The 27978-nt window shown below is 36.8% G+C and overlaps 5 protein-coding genes across 5 annotated transcripts; 4 read left to right on the top strand and 1 right to left on the bottom strand.

Annotated features, from left to right (window-relative positions):
* Positions 1-406: 406 nt before the first annotated feature.
* LOC113703334 (protein TONSOKU-like) lies at positions 407-13361 on the bottom strand. The gene is made up of 19 exons (XM_072060579.1): positions 12972-13361; positions 11250-12047; positions 10369-10545; positions 10091-10182; positions 9379-9477; positions 8691-9154; positions 8569-8612; positions 8272-8493; positions 7805-7952; positions 6632-6751; positions 4989-5089; positions 4717-4840; positions 3488-3600; positions 2897-3008; positions 2465-2569; positions 2311-2377; positions 2091-2211; positions 1848-2021; positions 407-1349 (listed from the first exon to the last, which is right to left on the bottom strand). Exons 1-19 carry the CDS (start codon positions 13248-13250, stop codon positions 684-686), a joined length of 4026 nt encoding a protein of 1341 aa, XP_071916680.1. The 5' UTR covers positions 13251-13361; the 3' UTR covers positions 407-683.
* A 2170-nt stretch (positions 13362-15531) lies between these two features.
* On the top strand, positions 15532-17050 carry LOC113702763 (carboxylesterase 20-like). Its single transcript, XM_072061235.1, has one exon. It carries the CDS (start codon positions 15847-15849, stop codon positions 16843-16845), a length of 999 nt encoding a protein of 332 aa, XP_071917336.1. The 5' UTR covers positions 15532-15846; the 3' UTR covers positions 16846-17050.
* Positions 17051-20516: 3466 nt separating this feature from the next.
* LOC113703828 (carboxylesterase 1-like) lies at positions 20517-21868 on the top strand. The gene has a single exon (XM_072061646.1). It carries the CDS (start codon positions 20563-20565, stop codon positions 21565-21567), a length of 1005 nt encoding a protein of 334 aa, XP_071917747.1. The 5' UTR covers positions 20517-20562; the 3' UTR covers positions 21568-21868.
* A 1311-nt stretch (positions 21869-23179) lies between these two features.
* Positions 23180-24718, top strand: LOC113703058 (carboxylesterase 1-like). The gene has a single exon (XM_027224272.2). It carries the CDS (start codon positions 23414-23416, stop codon positions 24416-24418), a length of 1005 nt encoding a protein of 334 aa, XP_027080073.2. The 5' UTR covers positions 23180-23413; the 3' UTR covers positions 24419-24718.
* A 1578-nt stretch (positions 24719-26296) lies between these two features.
* LOC113703270 (carboxylesterase 1-like) lies at positions 26297-27638 on the top strand. The gene has a single exon (XM_072060586.1). It carries the CDS (start codon positions 26421-26423, stop codon positions 27411-27413), a length of 993 nt encoding a protein of 330 aa, XP_071916687.1. The 5' UTR covers positions 26297-26420; the 3' UTR covers positions 27414-27638.
* Positions 27639-27978: the final 340 nt, after the last annotated feature.

Below are 27978 nucleotides of genomic sequence, written 5' to 3'. Positions count from 1 at the left end.
CAATATGAAAAATGATCATATCAAAATTTTAATAATAGATTATTCAAAAACTGTCCCAAATGATAGAAAAATTAGAGAAGGTAGGTTAATGGAATCAAACACGTTTACTTTTGCCATTTCTCTTTTCGAATCACGGTACTGGAGATGGACGGCAGCTTCTTTGCTAATAAAGGAATATCACTAGCTTTAAGCTTCCGGCAATTGAGCTATGGATTCCTTTCAACTGTTTTGTTTCTTGCTTTTGCTGGAGAAGGTTTCGAGTTTCCTGCGAAGTTTCCTTGATTTCTGGTTTGCAGCTCAGTTTTATAAACGATTATTATTATACATGAATTCATTCTATAGCAAAAATCCTTAGTGGGTACAAGTTACATACACAAATAATCACATTATGAAGAGAAACTAATGCTTGAAGCAAGTCATTTGTGTAGCTGTTAGATCACAAAATCACATTATTGGCAAGTATTTGCTTTTAGTGTTTCGATTCTTCATAATAATCCACAAACTGTATAAATAGAGAATGGAAAAATGAAAAGATTGACAATGTTCACAAGGTAGAAAAAGCACATATCTACATAAGCTTCTTATGGCCAGCGTTGGAAGTAGCGCAGTTGATGTCCTGTTGGTTTTTCTGTCAACTTCGACGGAGTTGTTGAGAACAATCAGGAATTGCACCAGGGACAAGCTCAAATCCTTCGGCAACAGGGTCTAACACCGCAACATTTATGTCCTCGCACTGACAGATGAATCATGTTATCCTGAATGTGACTCTGAGCTAAACCAGCTCTTGAACTTGCTGACCAAGCAGTGTACAATTTCTCTGCAACAGATTGGCAGAATCCGTTGTCGCTAAGATCTAAGCTTAGCAAATGTTTTGCCCTGGAAATAGCAGCTAAAATATCTGGAATGAAACTAGATTCTAGACGAAGTTCTTTCTTTTGAGATGAGTCAATAGGATTGTCACTCAGTCCTGAAGGTGCAACTTTCTCGCCAGTTGTGTCGTCATCACTGTCTGCAACTTCAAGCTGATTGTATTCTGCGTTGACAGTACACAACTCTTGTGGAGAACCCTGAACCTCTTTGGATGCATATGCTTCCAACAAAGATTCCGGAAGGTTGGGGTTGGTTTGCTTGAAGTTTGAGCCTTCTTTCAGTGGTATTAAGCAACATTCTGAAGCGTTGCTTTCTGGATGGATGTTTTCAGCTAAGTTCAGCTCTTCAAGGGAGGAGTTGCACGCTAGTTCCTCAAGTATCCTGAGGATGCCAACCGGGCCAAGTTGACATTTGCTTAACACCAAGACTTTCAAACCACATTGAGGATTAGCAACTAAAGACGCCAATGCCTTGCCACCCTGATTTCATGCTTTCTGTTAGGTTATGAAGAGGAATAATTGCAGAATTTTCTCACTTAATTAATTCTATGATCTTTGTCAAATTCTTATTAATGCCAGGTAGATGCATCTCTAGTATTAATGAGGGGCATGTGAGGTTTACTAGCTTGTGATGCAGCAAGTTTACCTGCTTAGTTGTGTTTCACATAGCGACAAGCAACACTCGGATGCATGTAGGACTTTATGCATGAACATCTGATATTAGCCAAATGTTTGTAATGATTGCCTTCTGAAAATTACTCACATCTTTTATGCAAATCCATGGTGATAAGCACAAGCAGGTAAAGCATAATTCCGCCAATAGCAAATCCATTAGCATGTTTATTGACAGATTAACGTTGTAAACTCCATACTTCAAAAGAAAACAAAAGCTATCGCATCTCAGGACAAAGAACACATCTAAGAAATACATAAGCAAAAACTCACATCTCATGCTTCTTAGTAGAAAAGACAACATACCTCTTGCATAAGAGGATTCCCTCCAAGATTCAGCTCAAGAATACCATAAATCAAAGACACTTCAATATTCAGCCTAATAATATAGTCACATGTCAGTCCACATGATGATAGATCAAGCTTCACCAGTTCCTGGGTCTCATTAGCTAGCGACTTAGTTAACTGTAATGCCCCATCCTGCAAAAGGCCTCCCACGTAAGTTCATCAAGTTATTGCTCCCTAAAGCAGATATGCTAATACACTTACTGTTCCTATGTAGCTGCCTCCAAGTATCAACCCGGACAAGCATGAATTCGTGGCAAGCTGGCAAAGGCTATCAACCACAGGTTTGCTTAACTTTATGCCAGTTAGGTTGAGTTCTTGGAATCTAGAAACATCAACACAAAAATTTTGGTCCTTGATTTAGCATCTTAATTTGAACAAATTGTGAATTAAAGAATGATTGAGATCTCTAACGAAGTTATACCTGTTTAAGCTACAAATCTTCACAAAAAGGTTGATAATGACATTGCCAGATATAGGGTTGTTGTGTCCTGTGCAAAAACAGAGAATTTTGGAAAGTCTTAGAATAGTGCATAAAGAGGATTTTGAAAACGACTCGTCATATGAATGAGCAGTACCTAAAGACAGATGCGCAAGTACAGATCCAGAGTCCAGTGAATCAGCAATCTTTTGGATTGTTCTAGACGTGATAGAACACTTCTCGACATTCAAAGTATAAAGAGCTGGTGAAGAAAGCTTTCTTAAGAACAATGATAAAAAACAGGCAGATCTGTGCACTTAGGAGAATCGTAAGAAACAAGAAGATGGTTGCAATACAAAAATCCTGACACAATATAATTCTAATATTGATCTTTTATATCTTAACTTACAGTGCAACTGGTTAGTAATCAGCAACTTACAAGTAAGCAATATCTCCAGCATGTTAGCACTAAAATGCATGCTTGCAGACAAAAGACATATTTAGCACAGTACAGTGCTTTCTCAAATATGATTTCGTTCATGAGAATAAGGGATACAGACAGAGAAAAACAAAACAAAGAGAGGTTCACCTTTACACTTCTTCAAAATGGTGGAAAGATAAGAAGCACATGCATCTGTCAAGCGGTTGCCTGAGACGTTTAGTACTTCCAATCGGTTGTATAGCACAGGGCACTCACAAATCTGCATATGAGAAGGATAAACAGAGTCTCTTATTGGTGGATATGAATGACTTTCACTACTGTGGTTCGAATAAAGTCGCAATTCAAGCTATTTTCCAGTTTTATATGTCAGTGTCCATAAACCATCTAGACAAGACTCTGATGAGGTCTAACTCAAGTACTACTCAACCCGTATGTCCTTGTTCACATAACTTATAATAGAAAGAATTGAGTCGATTTCTCTAGATACTGAACCTGTATAACTTGCGCAAAATCTCACAATTAGAGCGAATAACTGGGTCCTGAAAAATTTCCTCTTGGAATAAAAAGGAAATTTTCTATGGACTTGTTGAATTATCTATTTCAATAATAAACTGTATCATTACCTTAAAATTCATGAGCTTCCATTTATGTCATTTCAAAACTCTCACTTCGCTTCCTGATTCATGAGTTTCTTATCACTAAAAAGAATGAGAACAGGGTGAAGGAAGTGGAACATACTTGAAATAAAGCAGTGGGACCAAGTAGATTGCAATGCAAATCCAAAACTAAAGCACCATAATCCTGTCCTGATGATGTAAACACCTGCTTAAGTCTCTCCATTGTTCCATTTCCTGGAAAATAGGAGAGATGCAGCTAACTAGTAAAAGAGATATACAGGTCATTTACACAGCAAATGATATATTTTTGCCAAATTAAAGTAATACTGATGGCTTATTTAGCTTCAGTAAAGAAATTCATTTCCTAGAAATCGACTATAAAGTCCCTTAAGAAGTCTGACACTATGACTTCTCTTTTCCCTTGTCTTGTTCACACCGAACACCTCCACACAATAATCTAAGCAAACTCTTTTCCAACTCTTCTGGATTGAATTCTATGAAGATCTTAATGTTGCCTCTTAATTTTTAGCGGTTGACAATCATGGCAGAAAGCAAAGTTTGGATTGAACAAAATGCAATATTCACCAAAAGAATACCAATGTGCTCAGGGTAAACATTGGTGGATTTAAACAAATTGTCAAGACATCCAAACAAGATTGCTTGGCTTCTTCATCTGCAGTAGCCATGGAAGCTCACAGAGAAATGCACTGCATTGCCTCAGGCAAGTATTTGAATAGATGCTCAACATGATATGTGATAATTCTTTCCTTATGAAGTAGAATAATTCATCTATTGTAGAACTCTTGAAAACGTTATGGAACTAAATATCTGAAGACTTTGATGACGACAATAGATTTCGAATGTGTTAACTGTTTATACATCTGTTTTAGGTGCTGGGAGAAAAGAGGGTATATACAATGAAAGGTGGAAGATGTCTTCCTTAATCAGAGAAGGCACATGATTGCTGTACTAAACAATAGCACGTGATGAGTAACAGCCCAATCATCAGATTAATCAAGTCACGTGTAGAAGAAGAAGAAATGAAAATTAGAAAAGCGAAGAAGGAGAAGAAAGAAAACTGGAAAGGAATGAAAGAAAAGTCGATTTCTAGAAAATCAGTAAGTCAATCTTTAAGAAATAAGTTGATTTGTCAAAACTTTGACTTCTGTATTTATCAAAACCAGCTAAAACTATCATTCTTTTTTTTATTTAGAAAATATTGTTGTTAATGACCCAGAGAAATAGAAAATATGATGGGCACTTCCTGAGAGAGAACACAAAGGAGAGGCTATGCAATTTAGTTTAAACCAGCAAGTTAAATAGCAAGAGAGGCAAACAAGCTATAATTACCCAAAAGATTGTGAGAAAGGTCTATGACTGCGACTGTCTTGTGAGCATGCAAGGCATTAAGCAGGGGTGCAACTGATATGTCTTGCAATCCACAGTCAGATACTATAACCTCATCTTCTGATACCTAGAAAAAACAGTAGATCTCAAAGGATACGAACATCATTTTCAATTTTAAAGCTGTTTAAGAGAGGTTTAAACCCTTAAACACCAGTAATCCAACTTTTCATCAAAAGCAAGCCAGCAACATAGACACACAGCTCCTGGGATCTCACCTCTAGATTATATAGCTTCTTAAGAACCTTCAAATCAGGTTGTTCAGATAGCTCCCTGCAGCAGTCAACATATAACTTCATGACTGGCTTTGGTACCCATACTGCTTGAAAGACATTGGAAGAGTATCTGAGTAGATGGCATTTGGACTAAAGAATCATGGTGTCTGTACAGGTATTGGAACCTCATAAAAAATAACCCAAATGGCATAATTGGAGATTTTTTGTGTGGCTTATGTAGACATCAATAATGAAAATTGTAATCATTACATGTAGTATTCCAAATTAACAAAAACGCTGACAATCACTTACAAACATATGGTTAACTGTTGCAAAAAAATATTAAAACTCAAGAGAAGCAACTTCTTTCTCTCAAAGCAGGACAAAAATCGATTGCTCTTCATTCTTCACTTGCTAATACTCCAGTCACAAATAACACTCAAACTTAGGGACACATTACTTCACAGATGAGAGATTGATGAAACTCTCAGGTTTCTTTCTTACATCACTTAAATTGATGAAAGTACCATAAAAACAATACTACTAGTTTTTGAGTGTATAAAATTATTTTGGGGTAGAATAACTTTTTGTATGTTATATAGGATACCCCGTAAACATAACAAAATCATCATTGTATTAACAAGTTCATTTTCCATTGGTGACCAGTAGCTTTTCTTTTAGAAACACATGCATGCTAAACAGTTATGGTAGAGAGGCCAATGGACCACCTCGTACAGAAGATGTACTGCTATGGTTCATGCAACAAGATTGAGTCCTCAGAGAGCCACTAGTACTTTACCCACTGGCTTCTGTGGACTATATGGGAAATTAGAAAAGGCAGAAACCAATACTACTGTTGTTAAATGATATAGAGTTAATTTGGGTACAAGTATTTTTTGTATGCTATTTTAGAAATAATATTCAAATAAAACCATGATATTAGGACATGCACTTCAAAACAACAAAAGTAACTTGGGATTTTCTCGTTGAATAGTAGAGCACTGACTTTCAGAAGAATTATGCCAATTTGCAGTTCAATGATGTGTAAGCATTCCTTGATAAGTTGGGGGCTGCCAAACAGCTCTAAGGACTAAAATGTAAATGAAAATGAAAACCTATTAAATACTAATGTATTAATCAATAAATGCATTTGATATATAATCAACATGCCAAGCAAGATGTGGAATGCCTACCATACCAAATAGACTTCCAACAGAATAATAAAGATCTAGTTTGAGATAATTGGACTTTTATCAATGGAGATAAAGTTATAATAAATCAGCTCATCCTGGTGCCATTTTCAACCCAAAGCAGATTAAAACCTCTGTCTTTCCTTAGAAAATTGAAGTGCCTGTTACAAATTAATACTATGTAATGTTAGAAGTAGATGGTGAAGTCAAAAGTGTAGCTTAAGATGCAATTGGAACATTGAGACAAGCATTGGAGTATATATTTCTTTATCGAAAACACAACCTGTTTATCAATAAACCACAAGTTATCTCCTGTCATTTCACCATTTCACAATTATCTGATAGCAAGAGACCAGTCTTTTTATCAAAGTATTCAATAGCAGCACACTGGTTGGGGAAAACAAACATCCAAGATTCTTCACATGGTAATGGATAGTTCAAAAGCAAAAGGCCTACCCCCAAGTGAAACTTCAAATATGTTGTTTCCAAATGTGTGATTCTTCAATTCATCAACTGCTTCCAAAGTTTCCAGGACTTTGCCATCTCTTTTTAGGTCTTGAACATCCGGAACTAGACCTGATGAGAAGTTTAATCTGTATTAGCAGCTACTCCCCTATCTGCACTCCTATAAAACTTAAATAACTAAGGACAAGGCAAGTGTGTCAGTGACTCAGAACTGAGAACAAGACAACAGAGTTAGCTATTAGAGAACTCGGGACAAGGCAATTATGTAACATCTCATCAGTATTGTGACTTCATGTTAAAATCTAAAAGCCTGAGGCAATGGACATTTTGCACTCACTTCCTCATTGCTCCCTTTTCTTCCTTTATCTGATTTTCCCTTAGCAATCATTACAGAATTGTAATTGGATTAGAATAATCTTTTGTTCTCTTGCTTTCATCCATGTCATGTGAGGAGCAATTTTATCCAGCCATACCCCTTCAGTGATACTTGGGAATTGACAAATCGATTTCTGTATCTAGAAAACATAGGAATCTTTTCAGTTATTCTATTTAGTTTTAACTAATTGAGTATGTCAAATTGGGCATAGAAAAAGTATCCCTTAGTTTCTCGCAAGTTTGTGCAGCAAGAGAAAATGATGTAGGTCTTCAGAGTATGACATCAATTGGTTAGTATAACGTCAAAGGGTTCCACACCCCATACTTTCTATTGTTTTGGTCAAAATTATGAAATCAATTAGTTAATATTTGAGGGGCAGGAATATCAAGGAAATGTTGATGAAGAGTAGCTATTTTTCTGACTTGGATGTTCAGTTGAAAAGAAAAAAACCAAAAAAAAGGATAATTTACCTGTGGAAATAATTTTCAAACACTCTGTCACACAAAACTTGCACGAATTTGCGGAAATTCACACACAGAATATTGATTTTAACCAACCAACTACCCATCACCACCCATTTCCTTGAATAGTCTTTTCTAGTAAACAGGCATAAGAAGGAATTAACTTCCCCTTTCCTTTCATTCACTTTCTCATGAACTGCTTTGCTACACAAACTTGCTAACTATTCAAATGGATTGTTAGCTTTCAAAAGGCCTGGTCCACTAGAAAATGTATGGTTTATAATACAATATATGAAAACAACTTGAGAAGAGAATATTAATTCATACCCTTTGCTCTCTTCACGGACGGTAGTTGTAGGTAGTACAAGCATGCCACTCCAGCCTTCAGCTGCTCCATACTGAGTTCATCTCCAAGCATACAAGAGTCTGGTTCTAAATGTACAAAGTCATCATTGACTTTGAATATCATATGTTGCTGCAATCACAACCTAAGCATCACATTCTGTCATTCATGCAATTATAACTGAACATGAAAGTAAGCAGCAACTAATTAATTCAGGGGTGAAGATTCAATAGCATTAGTTATCTCAGTGTTACAGTTAAATACATTTGATTTGGTACATAAAGCCATGGACCATCAAGGAGAGTAAGAGCTGACAAGGAAGTCTTGTTTAATGTATCAGAGAAAAAAAAAGTAGAAAATACTACTAGTTACCATGTATAGTAGTACTTCATAGCAAGCTACAGGTAATAAGAAAAAGTTGATGTAGAGATACTTCCGTTTCAGTACTTACACAACTTTCAGCACAACAAGCAGAGGGATCAAGATTGGACATATTGTGCTTATAATTTAGGTTTCCTGATTTGTCAAATTTATTTCTGTATGGATCTCTAAAATCCTTGGCATCTTGAGCAGCTAATGCAGAGGTTTCAGATTTATGGGAACAACTGCTTTCTTCAAGATTAACAGGAGTACAAGTGCTAATGGCATGTCTTGAGGCAACAGGTGAAAGATCCTGCCAAAACCAAAAGACTCATGCATAGCTTACAAGGAAAAGGCTTGATAAGAGTTTGAACAAATATTTGCTTACTTGAAGCTCATGAACAGGACTCTTGAGATTGCTTTTACTCTTACCTACAAATGCAACACAAGCGAGTTACTCTTCTGAGCTGGTATAAGCATACAGCAGAAATAAGATGGGAATTGACTTACATCCATTTGAAGTAGCAACCTCTTCTGCATGGAAGTTATAAGCTGTTCTTCTGGAGGTATGCTCCCCATCATTTTCAGATTCATCATCTGAAAGAACAAGACGAATTCGTTTACGACCAGCCGCTTGACTACCAGAAGCAATAGATGCCTTCCTGGGTGAAGATTCAGGCAGCTTGACTGCGGTTTCAACTGTTGCATCATGCACAGCTCTCAACTTTTCAGCACTTTTACCGTTACGGAGAAATGATATTAAAGGAGCATTCTCACTCAAGTCATTTGCAGAAAGAGACTTTGATCTACTGGCATTTGATATACTTCTCTCAGGTGAAATTCTAACTTCAGGTGGATTTAATGACAGATCATCAATCTCTGTTTCAGTTTCAGAACAATCATTTGGCATGTCTTGTCCTTGAGTTTCCTTAGGTGTTAAATGCTTCAGTTTATCAATTAATGACTTCAGGCTCCTGAAAGAAGAAACTTTCATTTCAGAAAACATGTGAACCTTATAAAACTATAAAGGAGAGACAAACTAAAAGAAACTTATATCAGTGATTGGATTCAAACATGCAGGAGTCAAATCCACACTCCACAACAACATTGTTCCTTAGGTCTTAGTTCCACAACCTTTCTCTTAGTGACTGATATCTAGATTGGTTCAAAATGGGTAAAGCAAAAATTTCTCTAGTACCTTGCTTTGTCAACATCATCAAATCTGATCATTTGGCTGTAGTGCATATTTTCAAGTGCAGATAGCTGGGCAGAAGGCATGATAGCTTCAACAGCAATCCTGCATTATAAATGAACATCAAAGAGCATGAGTATAGGCGCCAAACTGGGCAGCTAAAAAGTGGCAGCAAAGGCACAGATTGAGTTTCAGCAGCAAGAAGCATCTTCTAAACAACTTTGACCTGTCATGATAGCAATTTTTGGGAATTGTAACAAATTAGAGCACTAGTAACTGCCTTCAACTGATTTAATTGATTCAATTAGTTCCTTTTTTTTCTCTCTTTCCATCAACGGACTGAGGAATCAATGCCAAAGCAGTCATCCATATTTTCCACATGCAAAATGACAAGCACAAGCAGGGAAAATTGTATTTTACCTACATTTAAGGAATTCTCAGATAAGTTTATAAACTCAAATATACACCTGTCTGCTGGGCTTAGTGAATATTCACACAGAAAGGCTTCAACATTTTTGTTCCTGTAACTGTCACTGTGTTTTCCGAAAATAGGACATTTGAGGAAATAATGAAATTCTATCATACCCAGTCAATCTATAGCTTTCATGTTAGAAAACTTTAATCGGAAAATTCACAATAAAAACTCCAAGCACCTGTGTACTAACAATCAGAGCTGCAAAAAGACAGCAAGGAAAATGTAATAGGTGAAGATACTTGCCTGTAACCCTCTTCAAATGCTTTGAAGGCTTCCATCCAATTACCGTTTGAGTCAAGAGCATTTCCTATGTCAATCTTGGATAAAGCTTGTCCCTAGAACGACAAGGCACATAAACTATACCCACTTACCAAAACAAGAAAAAATAAGATTCATATAAAAAAGAAATCCATAAAGACCTAATGTGCATTAACTAATTTGATGCATAAGCTGCCTGTGTTAAGGACACTGATGACTAAACCGCACAAGTATCAGATGTCTAGAGAGAAATATTAAGTTACCTCCAAGTTGCCTATTAAATTGTATGTTTCCCAGCTCTTTGTGTACCACTTAAGAGCTTTCTTGAACTTCCTGAGTTTTTGGTACGACTCTCCGATCAATAGAAATGAATCACCCATTTTCTCTTTGTCACAAATTTCATTAGCTATCTTCTTCCTCTTCTTTGCATACTCAAGATGCTGAGCACAAGAAATTCAGAAGCACAGTTACTCAACTTTCACTTTAGTATATTAGCAGACAATTGAAAGAAAACAGAAGGACACAACAAGACACCGCTGGGATTAAAATAAAAACAAAGATGCACATTCTTCAATATGTTAGACTGATTTTCTCTTAGCATGAAAGACATTTGAGTCAATGGAGACGTATCCATTAATCCTTATAAAAACCTTAAGATCATTTGACTCCTCCAGTGACATGTCAATATCTCTTGATGTTGACCACTAAAAGTATTTAATGGATGTCAATCCTTCATTAGCAGTCAATATGTAATTAGCTTATGCAGATTAAATTTGTTATTCCACTGCAAGAAATTACTACCTGGCATGTCTAAACCAATTTCTTCATTTCTTATATTCACGATTTTACCCATCTGGTCGACCAACTGGAACAACCTGCTTTCACAAGCAGGCATAGAGTAAAAGATATTTAATGCCAAAACATGGTCATAGAAGAGAAATCATTATTTTTATATGCAAATTCAGAAACTCACGGACTGTGATTGATAAAAAGAGACTGAATGGTTAAACACAAAACAATGGATGCAGTATTTAAATTTAGAGCTGAGGCACAATTTTTAGAATATTAATTCTCTATGGAGAAGCAAGTTAGCCAAACTAAATCATAATTCATAAGCAAATAAGGAAATAGTTTCACTATATACCTTCATCCATGCAAAGATCATGCTTGATTTCTCAATAAGACGATCAAGAGATGCAATCTGTTGCAGTAAACACTTCCTCTCACCTGCTGTGCCTCTAGCTAGTTGCATGTTCCTCGCCAGCCTCTTGAGATTCTGCTCTTCTTTCTTTATTTCATCCATCACATTTATTGCTGCTTTAACAGTTTTAATATTCTGTTCAATTTGACTGACTAAAACATCCTCATCTTCCATTGACTCTGCCCGTTGAAGTGCCATGTGGTAACAATTTATGGCCTCATCATACTTTTGGACCCTGTAGTGCAACTCGCCAAGATTAATATAACCCTTTGCCTCACCTTGGCAGTGCCCAATTCTGTTACAAATAGAAATATCTTCATCCATATGCTCCCGAGCTTTGTCCCATTTCCTGAGCTCCATGTAAACAATTCCAAGGTTGTGATGAAGCCTACTACGCCCATCATGATTTTCACTAAGCTCTTCTTCATCACAGATCTCTAATCCTCTACTAAGAATTGTCTGGGCTTCTTCCAGATTATCAAGATCTATTTCAAGCATTCCAATGTTATTGTGGGCGTCAACGTACTCTGCAACAAAAGTAGATTTACAAGATGATGGATTCTTCATGAGATTTTTAGCAAGTTTCATTGCTGACTTGAAGTACTTTTTCGCATTCTTGATTGAGGAATGGTCATCATCAGACTTCATAAACATTTCATGGTATGTTCGACCTAGTTGAGTACTTGCTCTTTGTTGCTCAATGAGGTCATTCGTGTCCTCTGCAAGCTGTAAATGCTTTTTCTGCAATGTAAAATCAATAAAATTTAATCCTCTAAACTAATAAAAATCAGAAACAGGAATCTTTAGAAAGATCAACTGTTCAATAATTTGTAAAGCAACTGAAGGAAAGAAAATCCTGCTTGAAACTTGAAAGGCTTGTGACTCTAGGCAAGAACCCATTTGACCAAATTCAAATTCTACCCCATACACCAAGAAATGGTATTTTCTCCTTGCAAAGGCTTAATGCGAGCACGATATCCGTTCGACCTTAAACATCACAAACCAATTGCACAGGCAAGTTTTGCATTTACAAATAACATGTGCATTACACAAAAACAGGTTCCAAGAGTACACATATTACAAGGTATCAATATCATGTTACACGACAACAGCTTCTCATAATTGCGGCATTACGCAAGCCGATGACCATCACTAACCAATATTTGGAGGAAGGAGCGGAGCTAAGTCAATACCTTTGATAATTTGAAGCCGACCAATGGATAAGGGTCTTTTTTCCCCTCCTCCTAGCACGAGGGCTCTATTCTCACCATCTCTATTACACTCTCCCTCCCCTCCCAGCTTCTTCCTTCCCACCCTCCCTATTCTAAAACAATTTTTTTTCTAGCAATACAAAATTAAAGTCACTAACTTTGTATGAAGATCAACGGAATTCTAATTTATAATTAACCAAAAAGCGAAAATGTCAACCAATTCAGCAATTAGATTGAAAATTAGTTCTAGAAAGCAGAATCAAACAGGTAGTGGAAGGTACAACACCACATACCACAACAAGAACAACCAACAATTATAGGCATTTCTTCATCAATCAATCAATCAGTTAATGAAAAAAAGGAAATTTTTAATTTTCTGGGCAACATACAACTCATAGGCCTAAGGTACCACACTTTCAAGCTACACAATTATGTAATAGTAACAGAATATTACCTGAATTTTTAGGGCATCCTTGAAATCTTGAAGGCGGAGATACAGTTCTCCGAGGGTATTACAAGTCGGAAGGAGCTGTTTATCTGGCAAAAAATTGCTTGAAACGTCATAATCGATGCGGAGCCACTTGAGGGCCTGGACGTATTCTCCTCGATTTTTGTGAATGTTGCCGATGTAATTTGCCCACCGCGCCTCCTCCGCCCGATTCCCCACCTCCTTTGCTTCCTTATAAGCCCGTTTAGCATCACGGAGCTGTTGTTCGTCGTTGTTTTTCCGCATTTTGATGTGTGTGTGTATGTGTGAGAGAGAAGGTTTAGGGGTTTGGAGTTTTTGGATTGACGAAGGTCTTGATTGATTTTGGTTTTGAAACGTTAAAAGGAGGGAAATAGGGATTCCCGCCACAAAGCTTTAAATAAAAAAAAAAAAAAAAAAAACTTTTTGACTACTATCAGTGTATTATGGGCATAATTTGTTGAATATTAGAACCTTTTGAAAATAATATATAACCGCTTGATTGGGAGGTCCACCTTAAACACCCGTATAGGTAATTGCAAGTAATTGACCATCTACCTAAATATGCTTTGCATAAGAAGTTCTTTTCTTTTTTTTTAATGTACACTAATTCCTCTTTTGTATATGGTAGGTCGAGCTATGAGAATAATAACAAAATTTTTCTCAAATTTATCAAAGCTAACATATAGTTGGCCTAGAGTAAAATCCCAAAAAGTGAGATTTTTAGAAGAAAATTTTCAAAGGGTGAAAAACATATTAAATGAATGCATTGTTTCCTCGAAAGTTATATTCATAGAATGCAATTTTTGAATTGTCTAAATATTATTTTTTTCAAAATGCATTTACTGAATGCATTTTTTTAAAAAATAAACTAATTAAATACGTTGTCTCACACTTTTCAAAAACTTGAGAATTTACTCAATTGATTGGTTGTTGCTTTAAGTGAAATTTGTTTGGATAGAGTATTCTTTAATATTTTATTTAAAATAATTACTGTAGCACTATTTGTGATGTGATGTATGTGAAATAAAAGGTGAGTTGAAAAATGTGTTTATGATATATAGGCGAAATATTATTTGAAAAAATGAGATATCCAAACAAAGCAAATAATAGAGTGTGTTTGGATATAAGTTTATTTCAAATATTATTTCAAATAATTATTGTAACACTTTTTGTAATGTGATGTATATGAAATAAAATTATGTATTGAAAAATATATTTATAATACAAACAAATAATTTTTGCTTGGGGAAATCAAGCTGTTATATTGGAAAGTCCAAAGTTTAAGGGGGGAGGGGGGGGGGGGGGGAAGAGAATGATGAAATGTAAATTAAATTTAATTAAAGTTGAGCTACTAGTGATACATGGATTTTGGATTTATGAACTCTTTGCTTGAGAGTTCCTCAATTAATTGACATTAGCACCAAATAATAAGTAAGAGCTCCTCATGCTTAGTAAACAGACAATTACGGATTTATCAATTCTTAGAGCAGAGTACCAATTACCAAAACTCTCATGCAGATAATCTGCGGTTTTGCTACAAAATCATATAAGAATGAATTATTTCATCAATAAAGAAGCTGAAATATAATATTATAAGTACACCATCTGTATGAAGTGAGAAGAATGAACCCTATTTATCATCATTACTGATAACTATCTATTTCTTGCGTAAAAAATTAACTTCCCCTAATTTTATTTTCCTTTTCTTAAGCAGATTTTAACACAATTAAGCCTCCAAATTGCCTAACTTTTACCATCCTTTTTGTTCCTTGTTATAAATTTCTTTTTCCACATCACGTCTACTCTGGAGGGGAGGAGTTGGAACTTCACTGGATGGTGCCTGAATTTCAATGACCGAGCTTTAGTTGAGTGGAAGAAATGAACTCTCACATTTAAGAAAAAAAATGAAAAATATCATTTATTTCCGTTTTCAAATTTATATAACTGAAGTATGTTTAGGCAACCATAAAAGTCAACTGCAAAGCATTTTACCTGATAATACAAATACAAGGACTATTCTTTTTGGAGATTATAATTATTCTGATAATTGGATTAAATTGACCTGATAATTTGGTTGTGCTGGAATCTGGATCTGCGGTCCTTTCTGGCTTTAATATTGTCAAACGGACATGCAATAATTTGGATTATAGGAGTAGAACTTTGAAGTTGGAGCTGACACTAGAATTTACTTAATAATAATAAGGTAAGAACCCTACTCAATTTCATAACTTTGATGGAAGAATCCACTGTCAAAAACCTTGTCTGGATTGCAATTTTTCTTCAAAAAAATTTTACGTTTTTCATGAACATATTTTTCAATCATATACATCAAATATTTATCTCACATATATTAAATGACCACTATATATTTTTCTACAAAAACTCGTAAAAATAGTAATCCAAACGTTCTCCTATCTAAGTTCAAGAACTGGTCAATGATTTCATCTTCCATGGAATGTCGACAACTATTCTTTAACTCCTCGTTCAAAGGAAAGGAAAAACAAATTAGAGAATGGGACCAAATCCCACAAGTCGCATGAAAATGTTTACAACATCATATTCTTCATTGGATCAAATGTCATTGTATTCAGACAGCAAAATTAAAGAATATTCTAGTCGCACATTGTTAATGAAATTCTATAGCAGAATTCAACTGGATGGCAAGTTTGACGAGGTTTGAGGTAGCTAGAGAGATCGTTTCAAGGTGAGGAGGTGATCACTCAAGTGAGGTAGTCACGTACGCGACTGCAACAAGTCCATTATCAAATGCAGCAAGAGATAAAACTAGCAAGGCTCTACAAATACCACATGGACTCTGCCCTTATTTTCTATCCACAGTTGCTTGTCCAAGAGATCAATCATGTCAGATCAATTTCCACAGCTAATTGATCCTAATGAAGACCCCTATGGCTACCTGGGAATGACCAAAAATCCCGTTGGCTCTATCACACGCCTGTCTCAAGTTCAAACCCCTGGCACCCCTGCCTCATCCGATCCTAGCAATCCTTTTCATCTATCAAAGGACGCAGATGTTAACCAATCTAAGGGCACTTGGGCTCGAATATTCGTCCCCCGAGCAGCATTTGATTCCTTCCCTACCACAAAATTGCCTCTCATTGTTTACTTTCATGGGGGAGGCTTCGTTGTATTCAGTGTAAATACAGCCATGTTTGATGCTTTGTACACTCCAATTGTTACTGAATTCCCGGCTGTCGTCATCTCTGTCGAGTATCGTCTTGCTCCGGAGCACCGGCTTCCTGCAGCTTACGAAGATTGCTTTGAAGCCTTGCATTGGATTAAAGCATCAAACGATGAATGGTTGGAAAAATATGCTGACTTTTCTAAGGCTTTCTTGATGGGCACCAATGCTGGTGGTAACATAGCCTATCATGTTGGCTTAAGTGCAGCTGCATGTATGGATGATCTCCTGCCTCTGCGAATCAAAGGGTTGATATTGCATCATCCATTCTTCGGTGGGACCGAGCTGACTGAATCTGAGTTGAAATTGGCCAAGGACATGGTTATACCGTTGACAGTATGTGATCTGATGTGGGATCTAAGCTTGCCAATTGGCTTTGACCGTGATCATAGGTATTGCAATCCAATGGCGTTCATTACATCAGACCAATTTGATCAGGTTAAAGCTCTAGGGTGGAAGATTTTGGTCACTGGCTTTGATGGTGATCCGTTGAGAGACCGTCAGATTGAGCTTTGGAAGAAATTAGAAGAGAACGGTGTATCAGTAACAGGTAAGTTTGACGAGGGAGGAAGTCATGGGTACGAGGCTCTAGATCCCGCCAAGGCTAAAGAACTGGCCATTACCATTAAGGACCTCGTAGAATCTGCCACCGCTTCTTGAAAAAGTCTGTGCTTGGGATATCTTACAACAGGTTACTCTCAAAATTTAGTCAGTGGTTTTGTGTTCTTTATTTTCTTCAAAAACTTTCAGGTTTACAATTACAACTTTTAGATCTAGTCGGGTTTAAACCCAGGTTATATCTGTATCAAACTTCTAAATCCGTATCATGGAAATAAATTTTAATCCGATATCTCATGCACCTCAACCCTCTGGTAACTCCTCTGTTTTTGTTGAGTTGGATAACTACAAATCTACTGGAAGTTTTGAAGAGTCGGGTAACTCTCCTCTAACACTGGTTTTTCAGACATTGGCTCCGTTTGGCAAGTGAGTTTTTTGGGTGTTTGTCTAAAATTTTATTGTAACTCACTGTAGAAGTTGTAGGTAAATTTTTGAAGTGTGTAAATTTTTTAATATTTTGAAGTGTATAATTTAAAAATTTTGAAAAGTTTTTTAAGGTCACTATAACTAAAGTTATTAAAAAACTTGTAGCAGACAAACTTAGCTAAAAACTTGCTTCCAAAGCAAGGCCATTGATTTCAGATACCAGGGTTAAACTTCTACACAAGTTTGAGCTACTCTTTGATCGATCTTTACGTGTTAAACTCTTCAAGATATTCAAACATGACAATGCTGATCAAAATATTTTTCATGCTTCATATGTTCTCCTATTTGGGGTGTCTAAGCCCACGTGGGATTCTCAATGCCACTTTTCCGGTAGCAATTCAGTATCACTTCTATATTTATACCAAGTGTTTTGTTTATTTAACTTGTCATGTGCTGTTTATTTAAATTTCTTCTATCATCACGTGATAAGTGGAATTGACATTGAATTAGAATCTCAACTGGTCTAAACCGGGGTTGAGACTCAAATCATGGTGCTAGCAGTCGAGAAAATATCAAATATATGATATTAACCAATAACCATTACTAGGACCTACAACATCATGCGTATTATTCTTTTACTTCTGGCCAACATATAGAGTTCAACTGGATGGTGACCTGATGTTACCTGGCCATGTTTCAATTGCTCACAACCACCGAAAACCTACACAGGATGGACCGCCAGGTCTACCACCGCATAAACCTTGGAATGTCTTCATATACACTCATATACAAGAAATCTACCATAAATGGAATTGATCCATCCACGAATTAAGTGACATAGACCTTAATCCTAATGGCTTAATCAGGGTTGGGACCTGATTTGCCATGGCAGTTGCAGTCGCGGTCACCGACTCAATTGTTCCACCTACCTTGGCTGCGGTATATTGATCGTTCATCAAAAGTGATAAGCAAATTTTGACAAATAATGTTTTTCAAAAATTCTAAAAATTTATTATAAAAAGGAAATACTATAGCAAGAAAAATGATGAAATTAAAATGAAAAGTTTGAGTTATTAAAAATAATAAATAATTGAATTAGTGGTCGAACCGGTGGTCCAATCGTTGTTGGATTTGTGAGATTTTTTTGGTTGAACTATTTCCTATTCGAAAAGAAACACATGGACCCGACTAGTCTTGGATTCAAATTCCAGCAACCCCACTGCATCATTAACTAATCAATGGGATTGGGATCTTCCATTATCCAATCTAATTACTAACCCAGCCGGTTCGGTGGCTGATTCATCAAGTTGACCAATTCAACTGTCAGGTCGAGTCGAGTATAATAACTACATTACAAATGGCAGATATCAATATGGAAAGGGAAATATAGTCCTTTTAGCCTAGTGAATGAGCCTGAGATTTATATCAGCGGTTGAAGCCTCCAATTCTGTTGGATCTAAATTGGATATTTTCTACAAAATGCTAGGATGTGTTTCATACTACCATAAGAGCTAAAGAAAAAAAAAAAAATCTTGCAATCAGATTTTTCAATTTTGTAGAAAAGAAAAACAATGTCAACCTAGGGCATTTTGGGAATGTGGGAGGATATTAATGGCAATACAAATTGACTTTCATTATCTGGTTAACAGTAGGGGAAGTAATCAACATTATATAGTGATTTAGAGGTGAGATCCCTGTAATTTTAAAATCAAGAAGGGAGGTATTATCAAAAAAAAAAAAAAAAAAAAAATCAAGAAGGGAGGTGTGTAACTTTTGCAGAAACTAGAGAGGAAGTCAGTGTAATTTACCCTTATTTTAAAATTCAAGTTAGTGTAATTTACCCTTATTTTAGAATTCAACTTAATGGACTCATGATTGCTAATGACTAAATTATGTCAGTAAAAATTTATCAATTGTCCTAAATCAATCTGCTTTAAATTGGATACATTGAGAACCAGATATGTTCTTGCCCAAACTTTAGGTACCAAAACTATACATATATAAAACATTAGGGATCAATTTTTTTTTTTTTATCAAACTTTTAAGAACTAAAACTGTAGAGGGCTGTACATTAGGACTAACACAGTAATTTTCCCTATAAATTTTGTTTCTTTGTTTGGTTTATAACGTGCGACAAAGGCCCTTTAAGAAGAAAACAACCTGGGGGCTGGGGTAGGTAACAACCCCGAAACAGCAGATCCCAAAATCTCTTCAGTGGCCCGAGAGGATCTCCCAAGTAGATTGAATCTTGAAACTTGAACTTGGAAGATAGAAGAACTGCCCCCAAATTTTACTTTTCTCTCAAGTTCTGGGCTTGAACCCTCCTCAGTCCAATGATAGATGGAAGGATCGGATTCGACTACCAACGAAATATGAAAGCCAACAACCTCTTGGGTTGAGGTTGTTGGAAGTTGCTTATCACCACTAAACCTTTAGTCTTGATGGGAGAGGGAGTTAACTCTTGCCTCTCATCGTATACTCATTTAATTTTGATTATCACTTTCAAGTGGTTTGTTGGAAGTTGAGATTTTAATTTTGGTGGGAGTGGAAGTTAACTCTTGCCTCTCATCATATACTCATTTAATTTAATTGTGTTTATCACTTTCAAGTGACTTCTTCAGACGAAATCCAACTCTGTCGGTTAGGCTTTCCCTCTTACTAAAATAAGTTAAAGCAAGTTATACAAGTGTTATTGTTACCGCCAAAAAAAAAAAAAAGAAAATGATAGTCTCTAGTCTAAGTTCAAGAAGTGGTCAACATTTCACCCTCCACGGAAGTTTGAAAGCTATTGTTTGACTCTTCGTTCAAATCGAACCACTACAAACAAAGGAGTAATTAGCAGTTATTAATATTCCAACAACTCCACCAATGGGGCCAAATCCCCAATGTCCACAAGTCACAGCGAAAATCCCAATTTTTTGTTGGATCAAAACTCATCGAATGCAGACAGGAAAATTTAAGTTACAGCACTAGGAGTAAATCAGCTGGTTTTTAATCGATTTCTCCATCAGAAGTCAACCAAACGGTTATATAATAAATTAGCGTTCTTGTGAAGTGAGCTACCGGTCCTTTGCCTGGTGGTCACTGTCAAGCACTTAAATTTTGGTGATGTTGGTATGTGAAGGGTTTAATCTTTACCTTCCATCAAATTATCACTGTATGTAGCTGTCTTCAATGACTTTATCTGATGAAATTTTTACTTTCATCGATTTTCCCTTTCCAAGGTTAGGATAAATTATGTCATAGGAATGTTAATCCCATATAGTACAAGTCATTATCAAGAGCAACGAGAGTAAACGTCAAACTAGCTGGCAAGGCTCTACAAATACCTTATAAACTCTACAATTATCTTCCTTTATATCTACAAAAAAACATCTGTCCAAGAAAACCATCATGTCAGATCAAGTTCAGCAGCCAGTTGATCCTAATGAAAACCCCTATGGCTACCTGGGAATCGCAAAAAATCCCGATGGCTCAATCACACGCCTGTTTCAACCACCGAGCACACCTGCCTCGTCCGATCCCAGCAACCCTTTTCATCTTTCAAAGGACTTGGACATAAACCAATCGAAGGGCACCTGGGCTCGAATATTCGTTCCTCGGAAAGCATTTGATGATGATGATTCCTCCCCTAAACAAAAATTGCCCCTCATTATTTATTTTCATGCTGGAGGTTTCGTCGCGTGTAGCGTAAATACAGCCATGTTTGATGCTTTGTACACTCCAATTGTTACTGAAATTCCGGCTGTAGTTGTCTCCGTCGAGTACCGTCTTGGTCCGGAGCACCGACTTCCTGCAGCTTATGAAGATTGCTTCGAAGCCTTGCATTGGATCATCAAAAACTCCAACGACGAATGGTTGGAAAAACATGCTGACTTTTCTAAGGCTTTCTTGATGGGCAGTAGTGCTGGTGGTAACATTGTTTATCATGTTGGCCTCCAAGTAGCTGCATGTGTTGACGATCTCCTGCCTCTGCAGATCAAAGGGTTGATAATGCATCAACCATTCTTTGGTGGGATCGAGAGGACTGAGTCAGAGTTGAGGCTCGCCAACGACAGGTTTGTACCGCTGTCGTTAACTGATCTGATGTGGGATCTGAGCTTGCCAATCGGCGTTGACCGCGATCATGAGTATTGCAATCCAATGGCGAAGATTAAGCCAGACCAATTTGATCAGGTCAAATCTCTGGGGTGGAAGATTTTGGTCACTGGCTTTGATGGTGATCTGATGATAGATCGGCAGATTGAGCTTTGGAAGAAATTAGAAGAGAAAGGTGTATCGGTGACAGGCAAGTTTGATGAGGGAGGAGCTCATGCGTATGAGCTTGGAGATCCCACAAAGGCTAAAGAACTAGCCATTGTTATTAAAGACCTTGTTGAATCTACCACCACTTCTTGAAAAAGTATGTGCTTTGGGAAGCTATTTTGATCTTACAACAGGTCAAAAGCCAAAAAGTTCAGCTAAGCCAAGCTAGTGCGCTGGTATGGTAGAACTAGCTTTTCTGTTTGGTGGCTTACTAGCTAATTTCATTTGTGTGCAGTATGGACTACTTTTGATTATATCGAGTGAGCTGGACTTTTGATGTAGTAATATTTGGACTTTTCTTGTCCCAAAATTGTCATCTAGTTACATGAGTGATAAAATTGTCTGTGCCCTTCTGTTTTCAAAGAGATAATAATACAATTAGGTCTTGGATTTGTATGGTAGTGTAACGGGATGATAGTTGTATCAGTTATACAAAACTTATACGACTAGTGTTCGGAAAGAATTACAAGTAAGAGATTCTGAATTCAAAACTTTTTATTTATAAAATAAAAAAAACTATATCGGCTTTCATGTTGCCTAAATTTTTTTTCCCCATCTTTTTCGTTCCTTAGCTGTCTTTTTCTTTTGTAAAATTCCATTTTCTACATTTCATCTGTACTCGAACAGGGAGGTTGCAACTTTACGGAAAGTAGAGGTGCATCAACTAGCATGTTGAGTGGAAAAAATAAAGTCTAATCACATCTAAATGAAAAGTAATATATCTGTTGAATGATTTTCTGTGTCAATAATAATATCCATGTCCTATATTTTTCATCTTGTCTTTTCAATTTTATACAACTGAAATATAATTATGCAACAATAGAGGTCAACTTCACCGCATTTTACCTGATGTACCAATAAACAAGAATATTTTGGGTGGAGTTTATAATAAAAATTGAACTCAAATTGTTGTGCCAGTTTACTTGGATGTTTGGAAGATAGAGAAAATCGTCCAAAAAATTGTAAAACTAATAAACTATCCCTTTATTCATCATTATTAGTTACTACTAGTCATCGAGGCACACTTAATGCGTGTGCAATTTGTCAAAAAATATTTTTAATTGAAAGAATTACAAAAATAGTGCAAATGAGCGTAACTATTTTATGTAATATGTGAAAAAAGTGTATTATACAGAAATATGTACAATTGGAAGTAAAAAACGCATTAGTAAGGGAGAATGTGAGAATTGAAGGGAGATAATTTTGATTGGATAAAATTTGTGTTTCAGTTGATAATAGAAATAATGATTAATGGAGAAGCTAATCATTAAAAAAATAATAGAGATAAAAATAAATTTGAAAACAAACAAAGTTAATACCGACACAAACTTTATTATTGTAGAGATAAGAAATGACAAACCCCCTTTAGAAGAAATCACCCCTAGGGGTAACAACTCCCAAAATATCTGCTCCCAAAATCTCCTTCTGTGCTACCCGGGGACGTTCCAAAATCACCTTGAACTTATAAGTTGGAACCCTCCCAGATTTTACTTCTTTTTCAACTTTTGGGCTTCTTAAGAGCCCTCCGAGTCCTCGGTCTAATTAATAATAATCGAAATTCAATTGCCAAATTTGACGGTCTCCAGTCTCAAGTTGAAGAAGTGGTCAATATTTTCATCTTCCCGGGAAGTTTGAAAACTATTATTCCACTCCTCGGTCAAATAAAAAAATAATAAAAAAACAAAAGGAGTTGTTGGCACTTAGCACTTATTGACTGATCTTCAAAGTTCAATCAATTGCTACATGTTGTACGACAAATTAGCAGATAGAACGGCGTTCTTGTGTATGAGAGTGTGAGGCAAACACTTATACTAATCGTCTAAACTACAAATCCTATCAGCCAACGCAGCCAGAGAGAAAACTATCAAGACTCTGCTGCCTCTACAAATATACCTTCTATCCTTTCCTACCCACAAAACATCTGTCCAAGAAAACCATCATGTCAGATCAAGTTCAGCAGCCAGTTGATCCTAATGAAAACCCCTATGGCTACATGGGATTGGCAAAAAATCCCGATGGCTCAATCACACGCCTGTTTCAACCACCGAGCACACCTGCCTCGTCCGATCCTAGCAGCCCTTTTCATCTTTCAAAGGACTTGGACATAAACCAATCGAAGGGCACCTGGGCTCGAATATTCGTTCCGCGGAAAGCGTTTGATGATGATGATTCCTCCCCTAAACAAAAATTGCCCCTCATTATTTATTTTCATGCCGGAGGCTTCGTGGCGTGTAGTGTAAATACAGCCAGGTTTGATGCTTTGTACACTCCAATTGTTACTGAAATTCCGGCTGTCGTAGTCTCCGTCGAGTACCGTCTTGCTCCGGAGCACCGACTTCCTGCAGCTTATGAAGATTGCTTCGAAGCCTTGCATTGGATCATCAAAAACTCCAACGATGAATGGCTGGAAAAACATGCTGACTTGTCTAAGGCTTTCTTGATGGGCAGTAGCGCTGGTGGTAACATAGCTTATCATGTTGGCCTCCATGTAGCTGCGTGTGTTGACGAACTCCTGCCTCTGCAGATCAAAGGGTTGATATTGCATCAGCCATACTTTGGTGGGATCGAGAGGACTGAATCAGAGTTGAGGCTCGCCAAGGACAGGGTTGTACCGTTGACATTAAGTGATCTGTTGTGGGATCTGAGCTTGCCAATCGGCGTTGACCGCGATCATGAGTATTGCAATCCAATGGCGAAGATTAAGCCAGACCAATTTGATCAGGTCAAATCTCTAGGGTGGAAGATTTTGGTCACTGGCTGTGACGGTGATCTGTTAATAGACCGCCAGATTGAGCTTTGGAAGAAATTAGAAGAGAATGGTGTACCGGTAGCAGGTAAGTTTGATGAGGGAGGATGTCATGGGTATGAGTTTGGAGATCCCTCCAAGGCTAAAGAACTGGCCATTACCATTAAGGACCTCGTAGAATCTACCACCACTTCTTGAAAAAGTATGTGCTTGGGAAGTTATTTTGATCTTACAACAGGTCAAAAGCCAAAAAGTTCAGCTAAGCAAAGCTAGTACGCTGGTATGGTAGAACTTGCTTTTCTATTTGGTGGCTTAGTAGCTAATTTCATTTGTATGCATTACGATGCAATGCTACTTTATTGTATTGATGCAGTCATTGGATAAAAGCCCAGTTTATTACCAAGATAAAAAAAAAAAAAAGATTAATGCCCGTGTCACAATACTGTTTGATGTAATAATAAATATTGCAGGGGTTAATATATGGACTACTTTTGATTACATCAAGTGAGCTGGACTTTTGATGTAGTAATATTTTTACATTTCTTGTCCCAAAATTGTCATCTAGTTACATGAGTGATAATTTTTGGGTAATAGGATTTTCCTTACGTAAAAAATTAACTTTCCATACATTTCTTCTCTCTTTGTCTCTGCCCTTCTGTTTTCAAATACTGTAGATAATAATACAATTAGGTCTTTGATTTGTATAGTAGTGTAACAGGATAATAGTTGTATCAGTTATACAAAACTTATACTACAAGTACTCGAGAGGGGATTGAGTTGGGTGATAAAATGGAAAAAATGATAAGTACGAGGTCCTTTAATTCAAAACTTTTCACTTACCAAAAAAAAAAAAATACTAGTATTGCCTTTCATGATGCCTAAATTTTTTCCCATCTTTTTCGTTCGTTAGCTGTTTTTTTCTTTTGTAAAATTCCATTTTCTACATTTCATCTGTACTCGAACAGGGAGGTTGCAACTTTACTGGAAAGTAAAGGTGCATCAACAAGCATTTTGAGTGGAAAAAATAAAGTCTAATTACATCTAAATGAAGAGTAATATATCTGTTGGATGATTTTCTATGTCAATAACAATATCCATGTCCTATATTTTCATCGTGTCTTTTCAATATTATACAACTGAAATATAATCATGCAACAATAGAGGTCAACTTCAGCGCATTTTACCCGATGTACCAATAAACAAGAATATTTTGGGTGGAGTTTAAAATAAAAATTGAACTCAAATTGTTGTGCCAGTTTACTTGGATGTTTGGAAGAGGGAGAAAATCGTCGAAAAAATTGGCAAACTAATAAACTATCACTTTATTCATCATTATTAGTTACTAGCTATCAAGGCACAGTTGATGCGTGTGCAACTTGTCAAAAAGTATTTTTAATTAAAAGAATTACAAAAATAATGCAAGTAAGCGTAACTATTTCATGTAATATGTGATAAAAAGTGTATTATATAGATATGTACAATTGGAAGTAAAAAATGCATTGATAAGGGAGAATGCGAGAATTGAAGGGAGGTAATTTTGCTTGGGTAGAATTTGTGTTTCAGTTGATAATAGAGATAACGATTAATGGATAAGATAATGATTAAAGGATAATAAAAATGAATAATAGATATAAAGATAAATTTGAAAACAAACAAAGTTAATACCTACACAAACTTTATTATTGTAGAGATAAGGAGCGACAAATCCCCTTAAGAAGAAATCATCCCTGGGGGTAACAACTCCCAAAATTTCTGCTTCTAAAATCTCCTCCTGTGCTACCCAGGGACGTTCCAAAATCACCTTGAACGTATAAGTTGGAACTTGGAACCCTCCCAGATTTTACTTCTTTTTCAACTTTTGGGCTTCTTAAGAGCCCTCCTGAGTCTAATTAATACTAATCGAAATTCAATTGCCAAAATTGACCGTCTCCTGTCTCAAGTTGAAGAAGTGGTCAACATTTACATCTTCCCGGCAAGTTTGAAAACTATTGTTGTACTCCTCGGTCAAATAAAAAAATAAAAAAAAAAACAAAGGAGTTGTTGGCACTTTGCAGTTATTGATTGATCTTCAAAGTTGAATCAATTGCCACCAACTACTACATGTTGTACAACAAATTAGCAGCCCGAGAGAAAACTATCAAGACTCTACTGCCTCCAAAAATACCTTCTATCCACAGAACCTTTGTCTAAGAAAATCATCATGCCAGATCAAGTTCAGCAGCCAGTTGATCCCAATGAAAACCCCTATGGCTACCTGGGAATGGCCAAAAACCCTGATGGCTCCATCACACGCCTGGCTCAACTTCCGGGCACCCCTGCCTCGTCCGATCCTAGCAACCCTTTTCATCTTTCGAAGGACTTGGACATAAACCAATCGAAGGGCACTTGGGCTCGGATATTCGTCCCCCGGGAAGCATTTGATTCCTCTCCTGCCAAAAAATTGCCCCTGATTATTTATTTCCATGGTGGAGGCTTCATTTTATGTAGCGTGAATTCATCTTCATTTGATGCTTTGTACACTCCGATTGTTACAGAAATTCCGGCTGTAGTTGTCTCCGTCGAGTACCGTCTTGCTCCGGAGCACCGGCTGCCTGCAGCCTACGAAGATTGCTTTGAAGCATTGCATTGGATCAAGAAATCCAAGGATGAATGGCTGGAAAAGTATGCTGACTTTTCTAAGGCTTTCTTGATGGGCACCAGTGCTGGTGGTAACATAGCTTATCACGTTGGCCTCCATGCAGCTGCATGTGTTGACGATCTCGGGCCTCTGCAGATCAAAGGGTTGATATTGCATCAGCCATTCTTTGGTGGGATCGAGAGGACTGAGTCAGAGTTGAGGCTCGCCAAAAACATGGTCATACCGTTGACGGTATGTGATCTGATGTGGGATCTGAGCTTGCCAATTGGCGTTGACCGCGATCATGAGTATTGCAATCCAACGGCGGAGATTAAGCCAGGCCAATTTGATCATGTCAAAGCTCGGGGGTGGAAGGTTTTGGTCACTGGCTGTGATGGTGATCCGTTGGTCGACCGTCAGATTGAGCTTTGGAAGAAATTAGAAGAGAACGGTGTATCTGTGACAGGTAAGTTTGATGAGGGAGGATTTCATGGATATGAGATTGGATATCCCGACGAGGCTAAAGAACTAGTCTTGCGAATTAAAGAGCTTGTGAAATCAGCCACCACTTCTTGAAAGTGTTTGCATTTATGGACAAATTATCTTGCAGAATTCAACAAAAAAGTTCAGCAGCTGAGCAAATCTTGTCAAATGGCATTACTACTACTACGACTACTTTTTTTTTGTTTTTGTTTTTGTTTTTGGTTTGCTACAGCTTTCAATCTTTGGTACTATTTGCATTGATTGTTTACCAGACTTTTGATTTAGTAAAATTTGGACTTTCCTTTTCTTGTCCCAAAATCATTCTAATTGCATACGTGGTAATTTGAATACTGGGATTTTGTTTTTTCCTGTTATGCTGATCTTTTAGAATTCCTCAATCGATCGTCAAACTAATTTTCTTATCAACTGTCTTTCTTTTAAAGATTTCTTATCTATCTTTCAAGTTTGAATAGTTATTTCTTTACTAGTATGGTTTGTCTTCTACGTCTAGGTAGAAGGAAGCAAGAAACAATCACGTTGACTTAGACTGGTTTTGAGACATTAATTTCAGATATTAGGTCTAAATTTGGATTAGGTTTGAGCTGTCTCTACTTCCATCATTGTATACTAAACAGTTCAAGATATTCAAACCCGGCAA

The sequence above is a fragment of the Coffea arabica genome, chromosome 8e (assembly GCF_036785885.1).
Source record: "Coffea arabica cultivar ET-39 chromosome 8e, Coffea Arabica ET-39 HiFi, whole genome shotgun sequence".
Taxonomy (NCBI): Eukaryota; Viridiplantae; Streptophyta; class Magnoliopsida; order Gentianales; family Rubiaceae; genus Coffea; species Coffea arabica.
This window is presented reverse-complemented; position numbering and strand designations above follow the sequence as displayed.